At 43.8% G+C, this 21,347-nt stretch overlaps 1 protein-coding gene across 5 annotated transcripts in view; it reads right to left on the minus strand.

Annotated features, from left to right (window-relative positions):
- Positions 1–21,347, minus strand: part of LOC130524891 (cadherin-22-like) — a 115,876-nt gene that overhangs the window by 28,813 nt on the left and 65,716 nt on the right. For all 5 annotated transcript variants that reach the window (XR_008950277.1, XR_008950276.1, XM_057031410.1 and 2 more), the window contains 3 exons: positions 13,954–14,248; positions 2,636–2,755; positions 212–379 (listed from right to left, as the gene is read on the minus strand). Coding sequence is in view for 3 of the 5 variants with exons in the window: in XM_057031410.1 (XP_056887390.1) it covers positions 212–379; positions 2,636–2,755; positions 13,954–14,248 (583 nt within the window). In the remaining 2 variants the exon portion in view is untranslated. The remainder of the gene's footprint in view (positions 1–211; positions 380–2,635; positions 2,756–13,953; positions 14,249–21,347) is intronic.

The raw sequence follows: 21,347 nt of genomic DNA on the forward strand, positions 1-21,347 counted from the left end.
GCCAACATCAGGCAGGCTGGACAGTTGCACGCATTTTTAGTTTTATCTTGTGTGTCTCATTTCATTTTCTTTCCTTCCCTTTATTCCTATTTCAGGCTCCGCTTTTGCAAGTTTCTTATTGCCACTTTCTCTTCTCCTCCAGTGTCTCACCATGATTCCATTTTCTGAGCTACGATAACCTGAGTGTCTGTGTGGGGGGGTGGTGGCTTACTCTGTGGGAAGCGAGGCGGATTGTCATTAACGTCTGTGATCACAATGGTGACTGTGGTGGATCCAGAGAGACCACCCATTTGTCCTGCCATGTCCGTTGCCTTGACGACCAACTCATAACGATCCTGTGTTTCACGGTCCAGATCTGCCACCGCTGTCATGATGATCCCTAATGATCAAGGAATAAATGAGGGAGCAAAGAGCAGAAAAGATGGCGGGGGGGGGGTAGAGAGACTGAGAAGTGAGGTCAGGGGAAGGGTGACTTCAGCAACACATAATTATTCATATCGGGAAAAGAAATAAATGGTTTTCCAATCGTCGTACGTCATCTCATGATGGATTCTGCATGATGGGACTCATAGTTGGCTTACAAATACCAAATCTATGGTGACTGGAGAGATGGAAGGGGAAGAGTGTGTCAGGTTCGTGCCTGCTGTGAGTTTTATGACTCGGCTGTATTTAAAAGCATAATACGGGGGCAGAATAAAGACGAGCATTACTGCTTCTCTACAGGGCTGTAATCAGATCTTAAGGAGACATCCAAAGAGAAAAAACATATCAGAGGGTGAGTCAGAAGTCAGTCCATTCACACTGTGGGAATTACATGCTAATCCTGCAAATTTTCACTACTGGTGGTCAAAACCCACAGCATTGAGACACTTCAGCCATGCTGGTGATCGAGCCGATAGCCTGTCTCATTAATTCACGAGCCTCGCATCACTGTTATATTTGAGAAAAGAAGCTCAACAAGCTGGATTGCTGTTGGTAAAGTGTCAGGCTAGGCGTAGTTTCTGGACATTCTTTTAGTGAAGGGCACAGAAATGACTAAAGCACCCGGTTCGCCAGCCAGCACACCTCAAACTGACCGGTGGTTTGGCTGTGCAGGGTGAATACGGTTGTGCTGCAGGCTGTGGGATTGTGCCCATTAGAACCTAATGATCCCTGGGTTTGATAGGAGGTCTGGGGTTTATGTTGTGTTTTGCGCACAACTCAATGTCTTAATGCAGCCACAGCAGAAACAAATCTGTGTGTCGCCAGCCTGACGTCACTCGGCAGAGACGAGGCAGATGAGCCCGTGCACACGTTCAGCCTGTACATTCCCATTACAGCGATGCACATCACGTAACTTTAACCTAAACCAATTTAGCAGCAGAGTAATAGGGTCACATTCACCAACTGTCAGATGGTGTCCCACTGTTTTATCAGTTAAACTAAATGATGCTATTCAAGTGTTGTGTTTTTCCTTAGATCAATTGAGATTCTTCACATCAAGTCGTTTGAACAAATATACGAAGCTGTGTCTATCAATGCCCATCAGGATCACAGCAATAAACACAAGTCTATATTTCAGCATGCATCATGCATTCCTGCTACTCAGAGAAAAGAAATATTAGTTTTCTGTCTCAATACATACACCTAAAATAGATATAACAATATTATATATCAGCAATAGTGATGACGCTCGTGTACCTCGGCAGTACAATTACCGTTAATGGTTTTACCAACCGAAGTTAAGTTGCCGCCTTGGACATTTTTGTATACTTTCAGTCAGGAAGTGAAGTTGAGTAAGTCAGTTGAAAACACAAGACCAGTCATTATCCTTGTGGAAGACCTTTGGACACCACAAGAGTCCACTCACAGAGCCATTCAATTAGGATGCAATTACACTTATGCAAGTGCAGAAAACATTCAGAACATCCAGGGAGATGTTTCTGCAGCTGCATTGTGCATCAGGGAGGCTGTAGTTGGTTGGTAGTGGAGCATGCTGGCCTTGCTCAATAGGAAGCCCTTTGAGCTCTTTTTTAAACAAGAATGACTGAGCCACTGTTGACTATGACAGACTATTCCAGTCTGTAAAAATCAGACCGACGCTCTTTGGTTGAGGGGTGAGTAAGAGCTGTATTAATAAGGCAGATTGCGCAGGTGTTTCATCGCCTTTTCATTTTGACCTTCTGGACTCTCGGGCCTGCCCTTCCTACAAGAGTGCAAAACGAGAGCGCGTGAAAGAGAAGCTCTCTCTGATAGGTCTACACCATCAGGGTCATTTATCATCCACGTGCTCAGGCTGACTTCACAAAAGTGGCGCAGACCAAAAAGGAATCATTAAAACTTTGCTGCATTTCCCCGGAGGCCCGATTCAAACGGCAATGCTAAGCTACTCTGCGGCTACGAATGGGCCTCAGACTATAGACTCCCCGTCTGGGGAAATTGGATACTTTTCATTGTATAGCTCAGGGAGGTTCAGAGGGGGTGAACCTACAATTAGAATTAAAAAATGCACTATAATGCCTGAAGACAGCTTGAAATGCTGGACTGTTCAGCAGGTGCAAGAGATGCTAACAATAAAGTAGGTACGTCTGGAAATTACAGCAAAACTCTGAAAACTTAAAAGGGAAAAACTGGACTTGGTGTTCGTGATTCTTACCGGTGTGTCTGTCAACTGAAAAGAACTTTTCTCCATCCAGAACGCTGTAAATTACCCGAGCGCTGCTGCCGTATGTGGGGTCGTCAGCGTCAGACGCAGTGACCTTCATGACGGATGTTCCTGGAATGAGACATCGGAAGCAAACAAGTAAAACCAAACATTCCAACGTAAATCTCGGTGCGTGTTGGGGTTTGATTAGAACCTGTTTAGGTATAAAGACCTTCAAAAGGTCTTTGTGATTTACTGACTAAACATGAAGCTATTGAGAGCAAAATGAAGAGGTGAATTCTCTGATACAGCCTTGTCAACATAATTTGTCTGTACACAAACATGGGAAGCTAATGCATTTCAAAACCACTTCAAATGGCAGTTCCGGATGCACATATTTTTAGACACAAACATTTTGACATTTTTTTGTTGTTTTTCATGTAGTGTCCCAAAAGATGAAAAATAAATGGAATGAACCAAGTGGCCTTAAACTGTGACAAGAGCCTGAAATATACAAGAAATGATTGCAAATGATTGCATGCGCTTAAGCAAAGATTACAGCTTCAACACGTCAAATTTGTATTTGTGGAGTAAAGTCGAGTTATTATTTTCCACTCAATGCAGAAAAATTGTCGACTTTGTTCGCGGTAATGGTCCTTTTTCCCCATTTTAAATACCTAAATGTTGCCCTTTTTGAATCTTAGACACTTAAAAAAAACAAAACAAACAAAAACTTTAAAACATGTTTTTTCCCCCCAGGGAAATGGAAATGAAGGTGTTCCATCCTGGGTGCCCCCAAGTCCTCAAGGACGAGGACTCAGCGGCCGTCTCCGTCCCTCTCAGTCTGGGTAATTACTGACAGCTGGTGTTGTCTGCCAAAAGGTCATCCCTGTTGCCTTTCTCAGAGCCCTGTCGTGCCACTTTCCAGCCACATAATGACCGTATGCTAATGACGCTAATTAGCAGGAAGTGTCAAGGCGCTGTTTGCTTCCTGTCATGCAATGGGGCTTTTAAGAGAAAGGAGGGGGGGAGTCTTGAGACTGCTGGATTATAATTAAAGCACCTGGTCATTAAAGCAGACAATTCAAACCACTGACCTGCTGCCTGTCACACATGCCTTCTACTGGGTATGAAGCAAAGCGGCGCGTGCACACGTTGAGGTATGAGGCTGAAACGCGAGGCTAATTTGAATGATGGTGCGGTGTAAAAATATCACTGGAAATAGGCGGCTGCGCGAGGAGTACGAGCTATACCAAAGAATCACGAATCCCGCCACCTTTTTCTGTCAAGTCTGGGGTCGACTCAAGGCCGTGAATGTGAATGGGAAGGCCGCCTTTTCATTTAATTCAAATTCATGAGTTTTATTACGCAAATTCATTATGTCGACCAAATATGCAAAAGTACACAGCAGCCCGATCCTTAGAAGATCAAGATATGCAGCATCGCAGTCAGGGGATAAGGAAAATAGTATTCTTATTTGATGAACAAAAAAAAAACATCAACTAGAAAAGCTACATGGAAGCAGTGCATTTTTATTATTATCATCAGGCAGTGGTGTGTTAGTTCTGCCTACCCCGTTGCCCCTACTGCTACAAGTCCAACAAAACCATTTTCATCCATAGGATTACTCTCTTATCTTAATTTTCCCCAGGTAACAATCAGTTTGGAGCCCAGCTGTTTCCAGGTGCTGGCTGGCAGCAATGTTAGATGGTCTGGAAGAACCATATAAATGCAAATGCTTCTTTATTGTGTTTATATTAAAACGAGGAGTGAGTGAGTGAGTTTGGCACTTGGACTCCTAATAAAGCCCCGGCTCGCATCAGTGTTTTTCGGTGAGAGAAGTCATTACTTACAGTATCAGCCGGTGTCTCACTTAAGCAATTTTGCTGTTGATGGGCTTGTGGGATTCAATAAAACCTATCGATTTCCTCCGATTCTAATATAATGCATATTGCAGTCACAGACCTATGTCTAATGGGTAAAAGCTCCAGATATTAATCAGCTTAAGAGTTTTATTTTCCTTTGTTTTCTTGTGTCTCACCAACCAAAACTTCAGTCACAAATTACCATAAGACCATAAGTAAAGAACAATGACACTATTAACTGCCAAAATACCGGTTGGTATTTTTATTTATTTTATTTTTTTAATGTTCCCTCATGGGTACAATTCTTTCTGCAAATTCTGGAGTTTTGGGTTTGTTTGGTTTTTTGTTTTTTTTTACACGCAGCCAAGATCTGCAGGGCTTTACGGCACAGTGTTCTTTTCTATTTTCTGAAACAAACAAGATCTAGTTTCCGTCCTGAGTTACAAACTTGAGACCGACTGATGAGCACTGACATAAGCCCACAGCCTGGTAGGTGAGACAACAACTGCCCTGAAGTCTTTACAGTCTCTTTTTAAATTTGTTGATATTTCTTTCACCAAATGCATTTTGGTCCATTCAGATCTTCAGCATGTGACACGATGCTTGTTCCACCATGGCTCTGAACATTTCCAGAGTCAAAAAGAAACCATCCAACCATTCATCCATCCCACAGCAAGTCCCTCGGGATCCAAACCCAGGACCTTCTGGTTATGCGCCCCTTAATGGAAACCAGTGCGATTTGTATTTTACCATTAGTGGATCAACAGAAATCTAAACACTAGTCCTCAAAGCGGATCTCAGGTTCACCTTTTGCTTGGCTGCTCAGCCATACAGCCTGATTCTCTTCATCTCACACACGGTTACAACATTTCTGTCGCCATGTGAAAACGCGAAAATCGTTTGGGTGTTCAATAATCATTCACTACGATTAAATGCAAATGACACAGCGGAGCTGAGCGACAGCTATTTATTTAGCATTATTTACGGCTTCCTTTGATAACAAGGCTATAACTCTGCAACGCTATAATTGCAATATGACAGCTGTTTTTCAGAGCAATAAACATCTTCACCGTGCACTTCAGCTGAACAGCTTATGACGAAAAGCAAATAAGAGCCAGTTGCAGCAATTTGCCTTTAGCATAGACTTAATTCCTTTTCTATGTGTCAATTTTGTTTAGTGGAACACATGATTCTGCTGATAATATTGTAGCATTTTCTTGGAGAGAAGGACACAAAGGAAGCGCCGTTCATCCCGCAGTAATCCCACAACCATAGAGCATGTGCTGTGAGTGACAAACAGCGTCCATTATCCCTTCAATAATGCTCGATCCAAACTAAAATACCATTCAGAGTGAGCCCAACACCTGGACCATCTGTGGGGGAGTGAAGTAAAGAGTATTGTCGCGACGGAGCAGTGAGGGATTGACTGTGGGGTGGGTGACAACGGCTGTATGCTTAGATTTATGCATGAGTTTGGTTTAATGGTATCAACACAGTCTGTCAGAATGGCTTCCCACACCGTTTCAGCACTCTGGGAGCGATGGTTCAATTACCGCAAGGGGAGCCGCAGCAGTGCGACGCATGTGGGACACCAGACTGACAGCTATTTAAGAGGTAGCCTCGTAAAGGAGATTTGTACCCAGCTCAGCTGGGGCTGTAGTGGTATGGAGCACATGCATGTGGGGGGGTTCAACTGCTCTGAAGTTGAGCCTCTTTCCTGCTCCGACCTACCTAAATCTAGAGGACTGAGTGCTCCCCACCCACATTATGGATCATTTAGTAAAGCCATAAAAGCTGAGGTGTATTCACATGAAAAGTTATTTCTTCCCTGCTTCTCCTATGATTCATTCCCCTCTCATCCACATAAACGGCTCAGGAGGGGAAGAGAGAGGTGCAGAGAGGATGGAGGGTGGGACGGAATGAAGTGCACAGTGAAGAGAAAAGCCGTCTTGTCATATAAGCCAATGGCCTGCTTACATTGATCCCCTCTGAGATCCCGTCGGGGATTTAGCGACACTTTTTTCCCCCATTTTTTTTTTTTTGCCAGAGAATCTAAATTTAAAATCAAACGTTTGTAATCCCTCGAAACTGTGACTTCTAATAGATCAGATCATATAGTGATTTGTAGGTGGAAAAGTTAAATCTTTTCAGCCTGATTCATGCCCAAAAAAGATGGATTTTTTTTTTTTTTACTTTTCCGATAGAGATAGATATAGACAGACAGACGGACAGACAGATAGAAAGGCAGAGTGTGGGAGATACACAAGGATGTAAATAGATACACACATTGTCACCCTCGGCAGTGTTGTGGAGGTAATAGATTACAGTTTGTGAGATGTAGAGTTCAGTAAGGAGGCGGTCAGCGGGGAAAAAAAGGTCTCAGGTGGGTCTGACTGCTTAATGTTGGCCAGGAAGGAGGACAAACAGAATGTGGACTGAGTGAGAGATGTCCACGAAGACGCCCGGGACAAAGCTTCCTCTAAATGTCCTGGTTGGGAGCGGAGTTTTGAGCAGTCCTGGCTGATGCAGCTGGATGAAGAGATGTTAGTGAAAGTGTCTGATGTCGGTTGACAGATTAATGAAGATGGGGTTCTGGCACCGGGGAGGAGTGCTTACCTATGTTTAATTTATATTTTGGAGAGGCTCAGACGTGGTTTTATTTAGGTGTTGGCTTTTTGAAGTATTTTTGTGAGGTTCAGCCAAGCTGTCAGCCAAGAGGAGCGTTGAGCTCACGTCTCTCTCCCTGAAATGTCATTCAGTTGTCATTAGAAAGGTTCCAGTCTCATCACGAGTGTGGAGCCCGTCATTTTGGTTCTTACAGGAATGACCCTGGTCAGTGGTGTGCATCAGCACCATCAATACGCTATAATTCCTCCGTGTAGCGTTACGTGATCTGAAAAATCACGAGACACTATCTATGGAGTTTGGCCAAGGCTGGAGGCTTTCTGTGATAGAACACACTGTTTCCCAGGTTCTGTGAGTCTGGGCCCGCCCCCTTGGGATCAGAACCTGCTGGTCTGGATCTTTCATGGTCTCTTCTAGTATTAAGGCAAGCCGGTCAGGTGGGAGTACTGTGCTGTGTTCATGAAAAATGTCATGCTCAAATTAGTAAGAATGGAGTTCGGAGTTAACAGGCAGAGCTCTCCATGCTAACTTAACAAGACTTCTATGATCGTCCAGTGAGGTTTTATGGAAGAAGCGCTGAAGAACGACCTTCATCAGTTTCACTGCTGCAGGTACTGTGGCACTGATGTCGATCCCATCATGCAGCGGGGGAATTTAAGTTGAAATGGGCGGAGGGAATCGATTGGAAATCGCTCCTGCCTTGTTGCATTGCTTCCTCCTTTAGACTTGCTGCTCCCAATGTCCCATCCTCTGTTGCCATGACAGGGCCTGACAATCTTAATGATGACTGCATCAATTTGTAGCCTCTTGGGCAACCTCTCTAGACCCCGGCAACAGACTAGGTGATTATTACTTCAAGCCTCTGGTAGACATCTGACTTAAGCAGAATTGAAAGCATTTCTCATATTAACCGTACTGGGGCAAGAAGGAGAGAGACACAAATATACGCGTGTAGTTGGAAACAGGACATGTATCTTTACTTTGAAGACCTCTAAATGAACTATTATCCACAGAAACCATCTTCTTTTGAGGCAGGTGTGCTAACAACAGCACCGCTGGAGTGTCCGAATCCAATAAAAGTTATCAAATATGCAATAAATCAAATGTTTCTCATTGCGTCATCAGTGGGCACGAAGGACCAGAAGGGTGCGCATGTAAGCGACACCTCAAAATGGCATCAAGCAGATTGTTTGCATCCTAGAATCACTCCTGCTCTACAAGCAATAGATGTACATTTTTTTTAAAATCTATAGCTGGACTTTCTACAGATGGGGATAGCACAGGTGCCTCGGTGCATTTCAGAAAAGCAAAGTGACCTCAGGCGCTAGGGTGTTTAATCTCCCTGAAACTAGACTTAATATTTTGCTACTTTTAACAGATAATATGATGCGTATCACACCAACCTGACAGTAACTGTGGCGGTTTGCGTTGCATGGCGATACGGAGCCTCGGCTGCTAGATAACAGCTATTTGTTGTCAGCTTGATGTCACCTGTCTGACTGCTTATTGCCTGCTCTGCTGTTGTTTGGACCCCGACTTGTCAGTCAGTGTTACCTGAGGTTAGAGGCCAGCGCGCGGGTGTCGCGTCCTGTCACATCGCAGCCAAGCGGAGGTCCTGCAGTGCTCGATGGCAGAACCACATCAATCACAGGATTAACTTCTGTTCACCCCCCATGTTGCTAATATACTCTTCCCTCTTCCAGTCCTCCCCCACACACCTTTTCCAAAATCTTCCTCCCCTTCCCGTCTTTGCCAGAAGGGAACCAGCTTGTGTTTTAATGACTGCATGGACAGAGGTTTCCTGGCATTTAAAATTCAGGAATAAAATAAGGAAATTGGCAGATTGGTGGAGGAGTTAGTATGCAAGATTTAACACACCGTTATAGTGAATTAATAGTGGAAAGTGTGTTTTATTATCACGATATAAAAACGACGCATTAGGCCGAAGGCTCCGGTGCCAATGACTTCTTTGCAGTTTGTCTGCTTGATATTGTGTTTATTAGATTAACCTTTTGAAGGCTGCAACGCTGCGTAACTCTCATTACGGAGCCACGCAACACAAACGATATCCCTTTAGTGCTTTGAGTTTGCAAAACTTTTGAGACCGAGTTCAAAGCCAGATAAATATTTGAACAGTTACTTTGGCAGGGGAAGAGAAAAAAAAGATGGATCCAGTTCAAATATTAATGTTCAGGCTTTGCAAAACATAAACATGGGGGGGGGGGGGTTCCTATAAGCGTCTAAACATTAAGATTAGGACGACAGGAAAACTGTGCTAAATTCCAAACTCTATATCTAGCATCACAGGAAATCTGCGGGATTTTTCCATTTCCATTCGCCAGCCACGATAAATATTTCTTTATTTATTATTTTTGTTTACATGTGCGAACACGTTAAAAAGGAACCAAGGCTGGTTTTCAGTCACAACAGGACAATTTCCAGACAAATCTCCCCAGTCGGATCATCTGTGCGCACGTCTAGAAGTAAAATAACCATTAGTCAGCAGAAACACAAAACATCTACCAGGAGGAAAATCACTTTCTTCGATCCATAAAACACACACACACACACACACACCACACACACACACACACACACACACACACACACACACACACACACACACACAGAGGGAAAACTTGGACGTATTAGGAGGAACTGGAGAGATGAAAAAGAAAGAAGCAAACAAGCCATGTTCGTGAAAATATTAAAACTTAATTTGTTAACTGCGTAGCACAGAGATTAAAATAGTAGCATATTAAATTATTAGGAAAAACGGTTTATAAAGAGAACAGTAATGTTTATCTACTGAAACCCAAGCTGCCAATAGATCTGCCAAGATTAAACCAATAAAATCCTAAACTAATAAAATACTTTTGTCAATTACTCTCCCTGGGGATCAAACACACAACCTTCTGGCTGAAAGACGCTGATAATGTGCCCAAACCGATGGTTCAAAATAGATGAAAGTATATACAGCACAAAGCTGATCATTCGAGGGCTCCAAGGGTAAATCACTTAAATAAAGTACAAACCATGTCAGAGAAGGGCTGCATGTGCTGGAACTGTTCGTCATTTGGGTTGGTGGCCCGACTGGCTGATTCCATCCCGCAATGTGCCAAAATGCTCTGTGCACTTATATGTCAAATACTTTTGATTATGCAGAACAAATGAGAAGTGTGCTATTAGCCAGCTTTGATGGCAGTTTTGATTATCCAAAAGCTGGGCGATGGTAGACTTTCACACTTCAGACTTCTCTGCGGCTGACGTGCACATGATTGCAGCTCCGTGGGGGTCTGTCGCTCTTTGTGAGAAATGTTCGGTGTAATTTCCTGGTAATTAGGGTTTGTAAAAGTGGTGTATTTTCACTTTCTGGTTCACTGTTACCTTTTTGCTTTTATAGTATTATTAAATGGAAAAAAGAAGGAAAGCACATTCCTCCATCTCCAGGAAGTACACCGTTCTTGCTTTGCACTGCAGTTCTGTAATAATAATCCCGGTCTCTCAGGACGCCTGTCCGGAGCGCTCCAAATAAAGATGTTATTTTAGACGAAAAGGGGAGAAAACTTTCTAATGACCATAACCATTGATGGTGGGTGAAATTTCTTATCATTTTAAACATAAAGGGACAATATTAATTGACAGAAAGACGATCTGACCATTAATCAAACAGACTTATCTCAAATAAATCTAACATTTTAAAGCATCTTGTCCTCCTTAACCAGGCAACATAAAGGTAATGTAAGACCATTAAAAATGCATTTGTCTTACTTAACAGGCGATACAAATTTTCCATTATAGTTGGATTTTCCTTCACTTACGGACATTTCTAACAGCGATACCACCCTCAGCAATGTATCAAACATGATCACAGGATAAAGCGGTCACACATTTATCATTTGGAGTCACGTAAACTCGCGCGCTTTAGGTGTCTTCCTAACGGCGAGCGATCGCGGCTGCAGATGCTTTTCTATTTCCCAAAATGGGACGAGTGCGATGACCAGATTTACGGCACTACACAAACAGAGGAGTTGTTGATACAGTTAATGATTCATGCACTGATGCTCCCTCTTCAGTGTAGTTCAAGAAATAAATATACTTTTTATCCCATGATGACAGAAGTCATCCAAATAACAAAAATCATGCAAATGACAAAATAATGAATGACCTATATGGCTGTAATTTGAGTGATCAGTATAATTATAGCAAGCAGTAACGGCTGAATGTTGGCATGTTTGTAGTAGTACTCTAAAAAACACCAAATCTCTGGAGTAGCTATTTGTGGAAAATTCAGTCTTGTTTCCCAGCAGCCACCACAGTTGTGTCACTCTTGATGGGGGGTAGGGATGGAGGCCAGGTATTCAGATCCTGGAATCGGCATAATTGAAATCCTACCCGTCGGACTTTTAATGCCAGGATCCCTGAGCAACGGTGCGCTTGTTCCGGACGCCCTCTACCCGCTAATTTCCACAGCCGTAGAGGACACATTAAGGTTCCGCAGCATCTCCATCCGTGTTAGTTTATCTCCGGACATTAAAACCGCGGTTCTCAAAGCAGCATTCGACGCAACACTCGATCACTCATGAACTGCAAATTTGATTTAGGACTTCAATTTCATTAGCTGAACATTTTTCCAGAGCAAGACGGAGCCGGAGCCCTCGTACTTTATCACCATCTCTGCTACCCCCACTTTGTTTAACCTCTCCTTTTAATTTAAACACCCTGGAGAAGATTATGTACGTGATTTTTTTTCTTTTACATTTCTGGCAGTACATGCTAAAACCACAGATAGCCACATCGACAAAAAGCAAGTCTACACAAACGAATTAGGCAGCGACCGGGAGGCTGCAGAAGCACGACAGCGACATGACAGGGGCGATAAGTAAAAATGAAAATGCTTCCCCCGCTGAATTATTACATTCCTGCTATTATGACCTCACGTCATGCTAGGTATTTTTGCTTTATAGTGGGCTGTAAAACAGCACAGTAAGCATAACACCAGTATATCTAATGCTAGCAACCCGCTTCCATCACCGCACAAAACACAAAACCAAGCCTGCTTCAGATGACTGGAAATATCTGGAGCAGAAAACACCAAGAGGACCTCATGGCTGGAGAATGAAAGCAGTGCAAGGGAATCCACCAGTGACCACAAAAACGCCCACAATCTGGAACAAAACCACCCCAAGTACAGTAAATGTAAATATACTGTATCAAAATCTCTGGAGCTCAGAAATGTGACACCCCCATCACCTGATAGCATTTAAGTGCATTTTAATGATTTAATAATGTGCAAAATAGTGCTCCTTTTTCTTCGATATAATTAAGAATCCCCCCCGCCAAGCCCACATGGGGATTCACAAAAGCTAAGAAAATAGTTTAGTGGAAGCCAAAGACCGGGCAGGACATTCTGACAAGACTGTAATGATCACATATCATCTAATGGAATAAACATCCATCTTTGCTTCAGTCTTTTGGACACGAGCGGCTGCATGCAAAATGCTCACACGCCGTTTCGGCGATTCGTCAACGTCACGCCAGCGAGGCAACTTGTTGTCACTGCTTTTTAATTAATATGGTCGCTGCGCTTTTGACCTTATCACGGACATGTCGGGAAATACTGCTGGTGTTAGCCGATGTTCAACACGGAAAGCAACAGAAAGACAAAAAGAGGAATGGGACGGAGCTGGAGAACGCTTGACTAAGCACTTGCTTTTAGCTCATTAGGGCTAGTGCTCTACAATGTTTAAAACATGAACTGTGCAGTCATTTAGTGCATAATTTGACTGTGGTGCAACAGGGTCAGCAGCCAAAGTGGATGGGCCCTGATCATTAAGATAACATTAACCAGCATTAACAAAGGGTGGCTTTGACTCCAATTTTCACTCTCCCTGTCGCGCTTCTCTCCAAAATTGCATTATTTATATCGATCTTCATCCTTCTCTTTTCCTTTCTTTTTGTTGCCGCCTTTCAAATTAGCCCCAAAACACCCTCACACTATTATTGTTATTATTTTTTTAGATGAAAAGGCCACGGTTGAGATCACGCTGAGGCAGCAGGAATTACTTTCAATGGGGCTCAAACAGGTTTGACCCCCCCTGCCCCCCCACCCCCACCACCTATTCATCCTTTTCATTATGGACGCGGACACACACATCCTAGTGACCGTGCATTGTTGTGTGCTATTGTGATACTGCCGAGCGGATCGAAAAAGGATGTTGTTTGCTGTACATCAGAGACCAGCCTGACGTTGATTTCATGTTAATGAAGCCCCCCCCCACCCACATCCACCTGTCTGCTCCACTCTGCCTTTGAGCCGGTGCTGCTTACACCTGCATCCTCCCCCTCGTCATTCTGCTCGTAACGGTGTGTCAGGACGCAGCCACAAAACTCAGCCGATAGTCACGCATGCTGCCCCCTCCACCCGTCATATGATTGCGCTGCCGCCTTTCATTTTCCTCCCCCTCCCTGTAACTACAGGGTGCCGCTAACCCCCCCCCCCCATTCCAGACAGGAATCTTCACATCACCATCCAACGTCCTCCTCCTCCACGATAAATCCTCTGACTCTACAGTTGTTTCCATCCTATCTCCTGTCTGCTTCTTTTTTTGCCTTTTTTCTGTCTCTACAGACACATTAAATATTTTAGCACTATGGCCGTTCTTGGCATTTTAGACTCAAGGGAAAAGTATGACTCTACAGAGCCGAGCCTATGAATCATGGCTATAGCTGTATTAGAACTGGTAATTCTGGACAGAATTTCTACCTTTGGGACATCTGAGCTTGAAACAGCTATCCAGATGATCCACGTCCGTGCGCCCTACATGACTCTTGCCTTACCTATGGGCGACAGCTCCGCCACGCTGCCGATATAGGGACCCTCCAGGAACTTGGGCTCGCTGTCGTTAATGTCCTGCACCTTGATGACAAACTCTGACTCTGGTTCCAGGGGATCGTCGGATAGACGGTTCCTAGCCTGAGCCCGGAGGGTGTAGAAGGCCTTCTCTTCCCTGTCCAGTCTCTCCGTTGCGTGGATGTCTCCCGTTAGCTCGTCAATGATGAAGATGGAGCCCGCCCCTTCCCCAGAGATGGTGTACTTGATGTTGCCCTCACCCTCGTCAGAGTCTGTGTGGATCTGAAACCAAAACAAAATAATCACATATTATTTATGGACACACTTTTTTTTAATGATGAATGAAAATGGACAGTAAACATCTAGCTTCTTGCTTTTGGCCCAGTGAGACGATGGAATTATGGAATACTTAGTTAGGGATCAACTGAAGTGCTTTACTTGGGGACTACAATATATTATGGGATACAATATATTATGAGTGATCTAAATAGAGCACAGCAGTTCTCACTCAAGGGATTAGGGAGTGGTTTCGGGCAATATTGAAGCTTAAAGCTCCCTAAAAGTGAAGTGTTTAGCGCCCCCTGCTGGTTGGATGCAACATTTCTCTGCGCTTCGGTAGGATTTGGACAAAAACAGTCACAATGCAGAAGAACAGAACATTTGGCGACAGGTACCCTGCACCCTGGTCAAAAACAGCTCCAGTCCAAGACAACTCTTGTCCAAACACCCAATGTTTGGTCTTCATTTATCATCATGTACATTACAAAAGAATGTTAGATTAACCACTTTGAACTTGCAACCTTTTATTGCTTATTTAGTAAAAACTAATGAGATTGACCTAATTTAAACAGGACTCACAGTTTAACCATAGAGAGCTATGCAAAAATTCTAAACATGCTCATGCGTTCAAGAATGAAGCACAATAGTTGTGATGCTACGTAATATCATTTTTCCCATAAACGGCCCCATTTCAGCACGAACCTGTGACCCTCAGTTGCAGAGGGGGGGTGATCACAAGTGTGTCAGTGCCATCTTCCCCCGTGTGAGGGCAGAAATCAGAGTAGCGTGACCAAGACAGCGTGGGCCACACAGCATGCAGATGAAAGTTCAGCACAACGAGAGCGTGGACATTTCCCTTTTAATCATGTCACTCATTGGGCGTGAGATTTTCTTGTTTTAGCTCTGCAACGGTGACTGCTCCAAGTCACTTGTACTTGGCCACAACCACAAGGGATTAGCACCTTTCTCCTGCTCTTCCCTCACATCCAAGGAGCAATTGCAGCTTTCCAGCTCCCTGTAGCCCAGTTACCGTCGCTTGGGGGGGGGGGGGGCAAGTTCTTGAGATGATATACACCTTTCCTGTGTGTTTTGCCCTTCACAGGATGAAGCCCAAACTAGAAGATCAAAGTCATTTCAAAGATTGTTATAGCTGGAGACACGGAGGTGCCAGAGCTGTGAAGTGAACTTAAAAGAGCTCTTATAAATCAGAGCTATAGTTCCCCCCTAATGTGATTAGAAGACATTCCAGAGGCAGCAATATGAGCAGCATCGGTCCCTCATCCCAACATCCCCTTTGGCTCTTTAGTGAGCACTAGTCCTGCTCTCTGTCCCTCTCTTACCTTCTATCCAGAGTTATAATTCACCACTGTGTACGTCGTGTAACTGTGGTTCAATGTACTAAGCAGACCCGGGGAGAGGGGAAATCACCCCGGCCTCCGTGGTTAATATTTTATAAAGGCTTAATTAAATATGGGCTTCCATCAACCTTGCGGGGGTTTTCATTAAGTATTCGTCGTAAAACTGTGGAATAATGCAAGGCGGTGCCATGATATTGCAGCCCACATCCATTCCCCCTTCATTTTTTATGCTTTTTTCCTCAACCCACCATCCTGAAGACAAATACACGAACACCCCGAGAAGATATACTGCCCGGGACATTGAAAGTATCAATATTTTAGTTACAATAAAAGCAGTCCCAATGGTCCTAACTGTGCGCCATCCAATAATAATCATAAAAAACCCACTAAGGTGCACGGGTGGATGACTACCACCACAAATTCCTCTCTTGTCCTCTCTCAGCAGTTCTAAAGGACATTCCGCTGACTAAAGGCTGTGTGTGAAATGTTGTCATCAGGTGTTAATTCAACGGCACAAATGCTGGCACACTGCAAGGTCCTACCCAGAGTGCACGTGCCCGCCCAAACACACGACGTAAAAGCGTACATACGTCGTGGTGGGGGGGGGCATCATTCTGCTGGCATGACTACCCCCCCTCAGGCTCAATATTTCTATCCGTCTGTCACTCTATCCACACTGGAGTGATTCAGGTTGGCAGCCTGATACACACACACACACACACACACACACACGCATACACATGCACACGCACACACACACTCACTATGCTTTGCTAAGTTGTTTTCTACATTCTAAAGGTCAAACCTCAAATGTCAATCAAATAACAAAAAGCATAACCAGGGGTGAAAACGTCTTGTTTTAACATCATAAAGCAGACAAGGGCAAAACAAGGGAGGCCTAATTATTTGTACATTTTACGTATCACATGGAAATTGCAAAAATAAAGCAGATTTAATGTAGCAACTTTATAAAGTATTTCTTTTCCTCACACATTCTATAGTTGACCTGAAAACTGTACGGAATAATAAACAAGTCCTGATGTCATAGCCAATTGATTTGTGCAGAGCAACAGTCAATATGGGATACTCTTCGCCCAAATGGCTGCACCAGCGGTGCACCGTCATAACTGCAACTCAGTGGGACGTGGACTGACAATACAGCTGGGTCAGGCTGTATTTCAGCCAGAAAGATGAAGCTAATACGCTTTCTCGCTTGCAGCACGTCAGATAATGGATATGATTGTTACCCTGTTCAGGAAGGTAGGGGCTCTGAAATAACTATCAATAATGAATGTGTACATGGGCTATTACTGTGAATCCACTATTGGCCAGTCTGGTCTAGAGTGTGTGGGGTTTTGTTGTAAAACTCAAAAGAAACTATTGTTACTGTTTAGAAGTGAGTCACAATGTGGGTCTAAGTGAAACTTTATTAAAGTAGCAATAAGTGGAACCCACAGGCTTTAAAGCTGAGAGTGTGCAGTGAGTCAGGGGAGAAAGAGGTTGCCGATGCCCTGCTGGGTTCACTTTAGGGTCACTGTCCGACTGTCACCGCGGGCCGACGTGCTGAAGGTGACAACATGTGACTCAGGGACAGAAAGTCATGGAGTCAGCTGTTTGGTGGAAGCATCAACTCTAAATGATAATTCAGCATTGAATGTCTTGCAGGGCCTCAGACAAAAGTCTCACATTTCCATTTTAACTGTAATTGTGTAACGGGAGGGGAGCAAAAAAGTACATTATTTGGCTTAGCGGGGAGGAGAATATGGGCTGCAGTGGATCCTTGGCTTATTGAGGGTTTTAAGCATGCAGCAAATTGGCTGTCTTATATTTAAGTCTGTGTAATCAGGAGTCAGCCTGGAACGTTTCACTGCAGCTTGTCAAGCTTTCTGATCTTAACAGCTTCAAAGTGTTAACAAGGTGACTGCATCAGAGGGAGCCGAGGTGGAGACGGCTACCAGCAGGGAGGGCGAAAGAAGAAGTAAATAAATAAAGAAGTAAATGACGGCAGAGCAGAGGGGAAATTGAGAGGGGAGTCAAGGGAGGAGAGAAATCTCAATGATGGAGCCACAAGGCTCCAAAGGGAGGTAGACACGCAGGACAAAACCACTCAATTCATGTGCAGTCTAGTTCATCCTCATTTATCCAGCATGCTTAAAGCAACTGGGTCAAACCAAGTGATATTTGCATGATATTCAGAAAATATAACTTTACAATTAGAACTTATGGTTCAAGGTTGTGTGCAGGGTGACTAGCTGTCAGCTACAGGTCCCACTGTGTTAACCTCAACACACATCCTGAAACTAAGATGTTTCCAGAATTCCTGCTAACAGAATATATTTGAAAACTCAATAATAATTAACCCAGATGAACCTTTCCTGTATTAGCAACTCTATCAGTTAACATTCATCACATTCCCCCTCCCTCCCACACACTTAGTTCTGCTCTTGGGTTTACAACCCTTAACATCTGCACACCATCTTCAGACAGGGAAATGTTTTTCGGTCTAAATAAAAAATCAAATGTATGTCTATATAAATAAAATTCACCCTCCTTCAGTGACACTTCTGTTACCCTTGATTTTAACAAATGAAGTTTCTTTTGGCGTTGACCTGTTTTGCTCAGCACCAAACTACATCAAATGGTATTTTGCATGCAAATAAGTTTCAGATTGTCCTTGTGTTCACAGCAATAGGTGATGTTTCAACCCAGTGCTGAAAATACTAATAAGCTGTTGACATTCAGCATTAAGGACACAAAAGAACATATAAAAATGTTTGAAATACCCGTTAAAGTAATTGGCCTCACATAAAACCTAAGTAAAGAAAATATAAGCAATTGTGTCTTTTTAGTATTATCTATAAAGGAAGCACACATTTATACATTTGGCGATACAGTAAAGAAGAAACAAATGACGGCCATCAAACATTAACGTGATTTAATTATGCATAATGCACCATTCATTATGCAACACATTTCATTTTGTTGGGACCAAGACTCACGACAAAAGTCCCATCGTGAGTTTTTTGTCACTATGTTGCTTTGAGGGATCCATCTTCATCAAAGATTGGTGCTCCAATACAGGGCGCAGAACAGGCACTGTGAGAGGGGCCCCACTCTTGTGGAGGGGGGGGAATTTTGAGCGATATGGTCAAATTGTGTGATTGCTGCGCATCGCTGCGCAACGTGAGATGCCCAATGAGCACCTCGCAGTCAGAGGCTGAGGAGCATCCAAGAGACAATACGACTCTGTGTTTTATGCTGCTAGTGTTTGCATTTCTTTTTTCTCTCGGCATATTTGAGGACAGTTATCAGCAAAAGAGGGGGGCACTTTATGGATTTTATTTTTAATTCATTTGCAGAAGGGCAGATATGACAGAGTGTAATCTTTCCATCTTTGATTGTTTATGCAGCTTCAACTCTTTAAAAATAGAAACTCAACTTCCACGAAGACAACCAGTAGTGCATTTGTTTCTGCATTTATTCTTGACAATGGAGAAAGAGACATAGTTCCCACCCCCACCTATGGTCATGAGCCATGAGTAGTGACCGCAAGAAGAGATCAAGGATACGAGTGTCCGAAATGAGTTTCCTCCGCAGGATGTGTGGTCTCTCAGAGATATGGTGAGAAGCTTGGTCATGCAGGAGGTGCTCATAAGAGAGGCGCTGCATCATAAGGAGCCAGATGAGGTGGGGCAGGTATCTGGGGAGAAGGCCATCCTTGTGAGATTTACTGGAGGACGGCCTCGAGAAAATGCTGGATAAGCAGAAGGGACCGGGGAGGGAGAAAATCCAGCCCTCTTTGTTTAGGTTACTGCCGCCGTGATCCAGCTCCCCATTAGCAGCAGCGTACGGATGGATGAGACAGGTTTAGTGTCATTTCAAAAGGTAGTGGAAAGTCTTGAAAAATCTCAAATCTGATTGTCAACCCTTTTGTTGGTCACCATGGTCAATTATTGGATCTAAGAGTTAATATTTATTTCTTTTTTTCTTGTGTCAAATATAAGCCTTTAAAATGCAGCCATGCCTATTCCGGCAGAAGCAGACTTTAATATTATGCTGCTGCTCAAATTCGAGCGCTGATATAGAAAACTCGGCACGCGTGAAGGTGCAGCAGTTATGCGGGGACTCGCACACCATTAATAGCAGTGATTGGGTCGGTATGTGCCCTCGTCACTTGAAGTGCAATAACTCCAGATAATTGTATTAATAAAATCATCTCTCGCTCCCTCCTGCTGTGGCTCTCCCTCGAGCTCCTCTCAGCCCTTTAACATCAGCTCACTGCCTTCCCTGGCACCCTCTCCAGTAATGAATCACAAGTCCCTGTGATGCCTCCCTTCTTTTCTACCCTTCCCTCTTCTGTCGCTCCATCCCTTCATTTTCTCTCTGGCTACCGTCCCCTGGCAGCCGGAGAGCAGATCCCGGGAGCCTCGTTGTTGGCCTCACCAGCAGGGATGCAACACAATCCCACAACACAATCCCAATGGCAGCTAAATAATGAGTGCAGGATAATTATGCCGTAGAAGAGTGGACGACATCTCTATTCATTTGCAGCGATGGCGGGATCGATAAACACCCAGTTAGTCGGTCAATTGTGATATCGAACTGATTAGAATCGAGGGTATCGAGATTGATGTGGGACTTCAATTAATCCCAGACGGGCTGCATTAATATTCTCTTTTCATTTCACCTCAAGGCAAATGAATTTTGCTCACTGCCCACTCTCCTCCAACAAAAGGACAACAAAGGAAGGTTCTCAAATGCGCTGCGGAACAAGGGAACGCAATTTTTACTCAAGGCTGTTATGCCGACATCACTGTACCAGGGACATTTGCATATGTTTTCACTGAATTACAAATCAGTCCAAATGAGACCCAAAGCACATCTTTTTCATTGCCTGCTGTTATCTGATTGAAAAGCAGAATTGTTTTTTCTTCTTGTTTATACTGTAAGAATGAAGCTGTTATCTCGTAAAAGCTGATCACAAACGCATCACCATTCACCCACTTGCAATAAAAAGCCCACAGCACACGAAGGAGATAGATTCTATATACTTTTACTGCTCTCTGTGTCTTCGTCAGAGGTTCTGCCGTTGTGCTTAAACTACGACCACGGTGGAGTGTTTCTGAGGTTGTCATTTTAAGAAGGGAAACAAGCCCCGTCCCAACTAGAGTGTCCACAATCACTCAGCAAACGCCCCTGTTGACACAGCAACCCACATATCAGGAAGCAGCACACAAAAACATTGATGCGGAGGGGGACCGAAATGATGGTCGTAGTTGCATCCCGAGAGCGTGCAGTCCACTGCAACGTGATGGGCTGCAGCAGTTCATCAATACCGCTTTACCCTATTTTAAGATATGACAGCAATGTGTACAGTAGTGACTCAGAAGACCCCAGAGGTCTCAAACAGGTGTGAAGGTAGAAACAAAGCTATCAATTTGAATATCAAAGTGCATTAGTGTAGATAACAGAAGGTGACCTACTCCAATATTTGTATAAATGACATCCTCCTCAGAAGAGAACAACAGAGCCATTTGCATGATAAGGTTATTATAAGCCATAATACGCATGTCTATCTAAATTATGTTGTAATTTTAGCGATAGATTATTAAAAATGCTAACGTATCAAGCTTCCGAGTCTCAGTCAGAGCTCGTACCGCGGAGACCGCCTGTCTTCTCGGGTCACCATGGTGATAGCAGAGCGAGGGGTGCAGACGCCAGAGAGGACAAAAGCAACGGAGTCA

This window comes from Takifugu flavidus, chromosome 4, assembly GCF_003711565.1.
Source record: "Takifugu flavidus isolate HTHZ2018 chromosome 4, ASM371156v2, whole genome shotgun sequence".
NCBI lineage: Eukaryota > Metazoa > Chordata > Actinopteri > Tetraodontiformes > Tetraodontidae > Takifugu > Takifugu flavidus.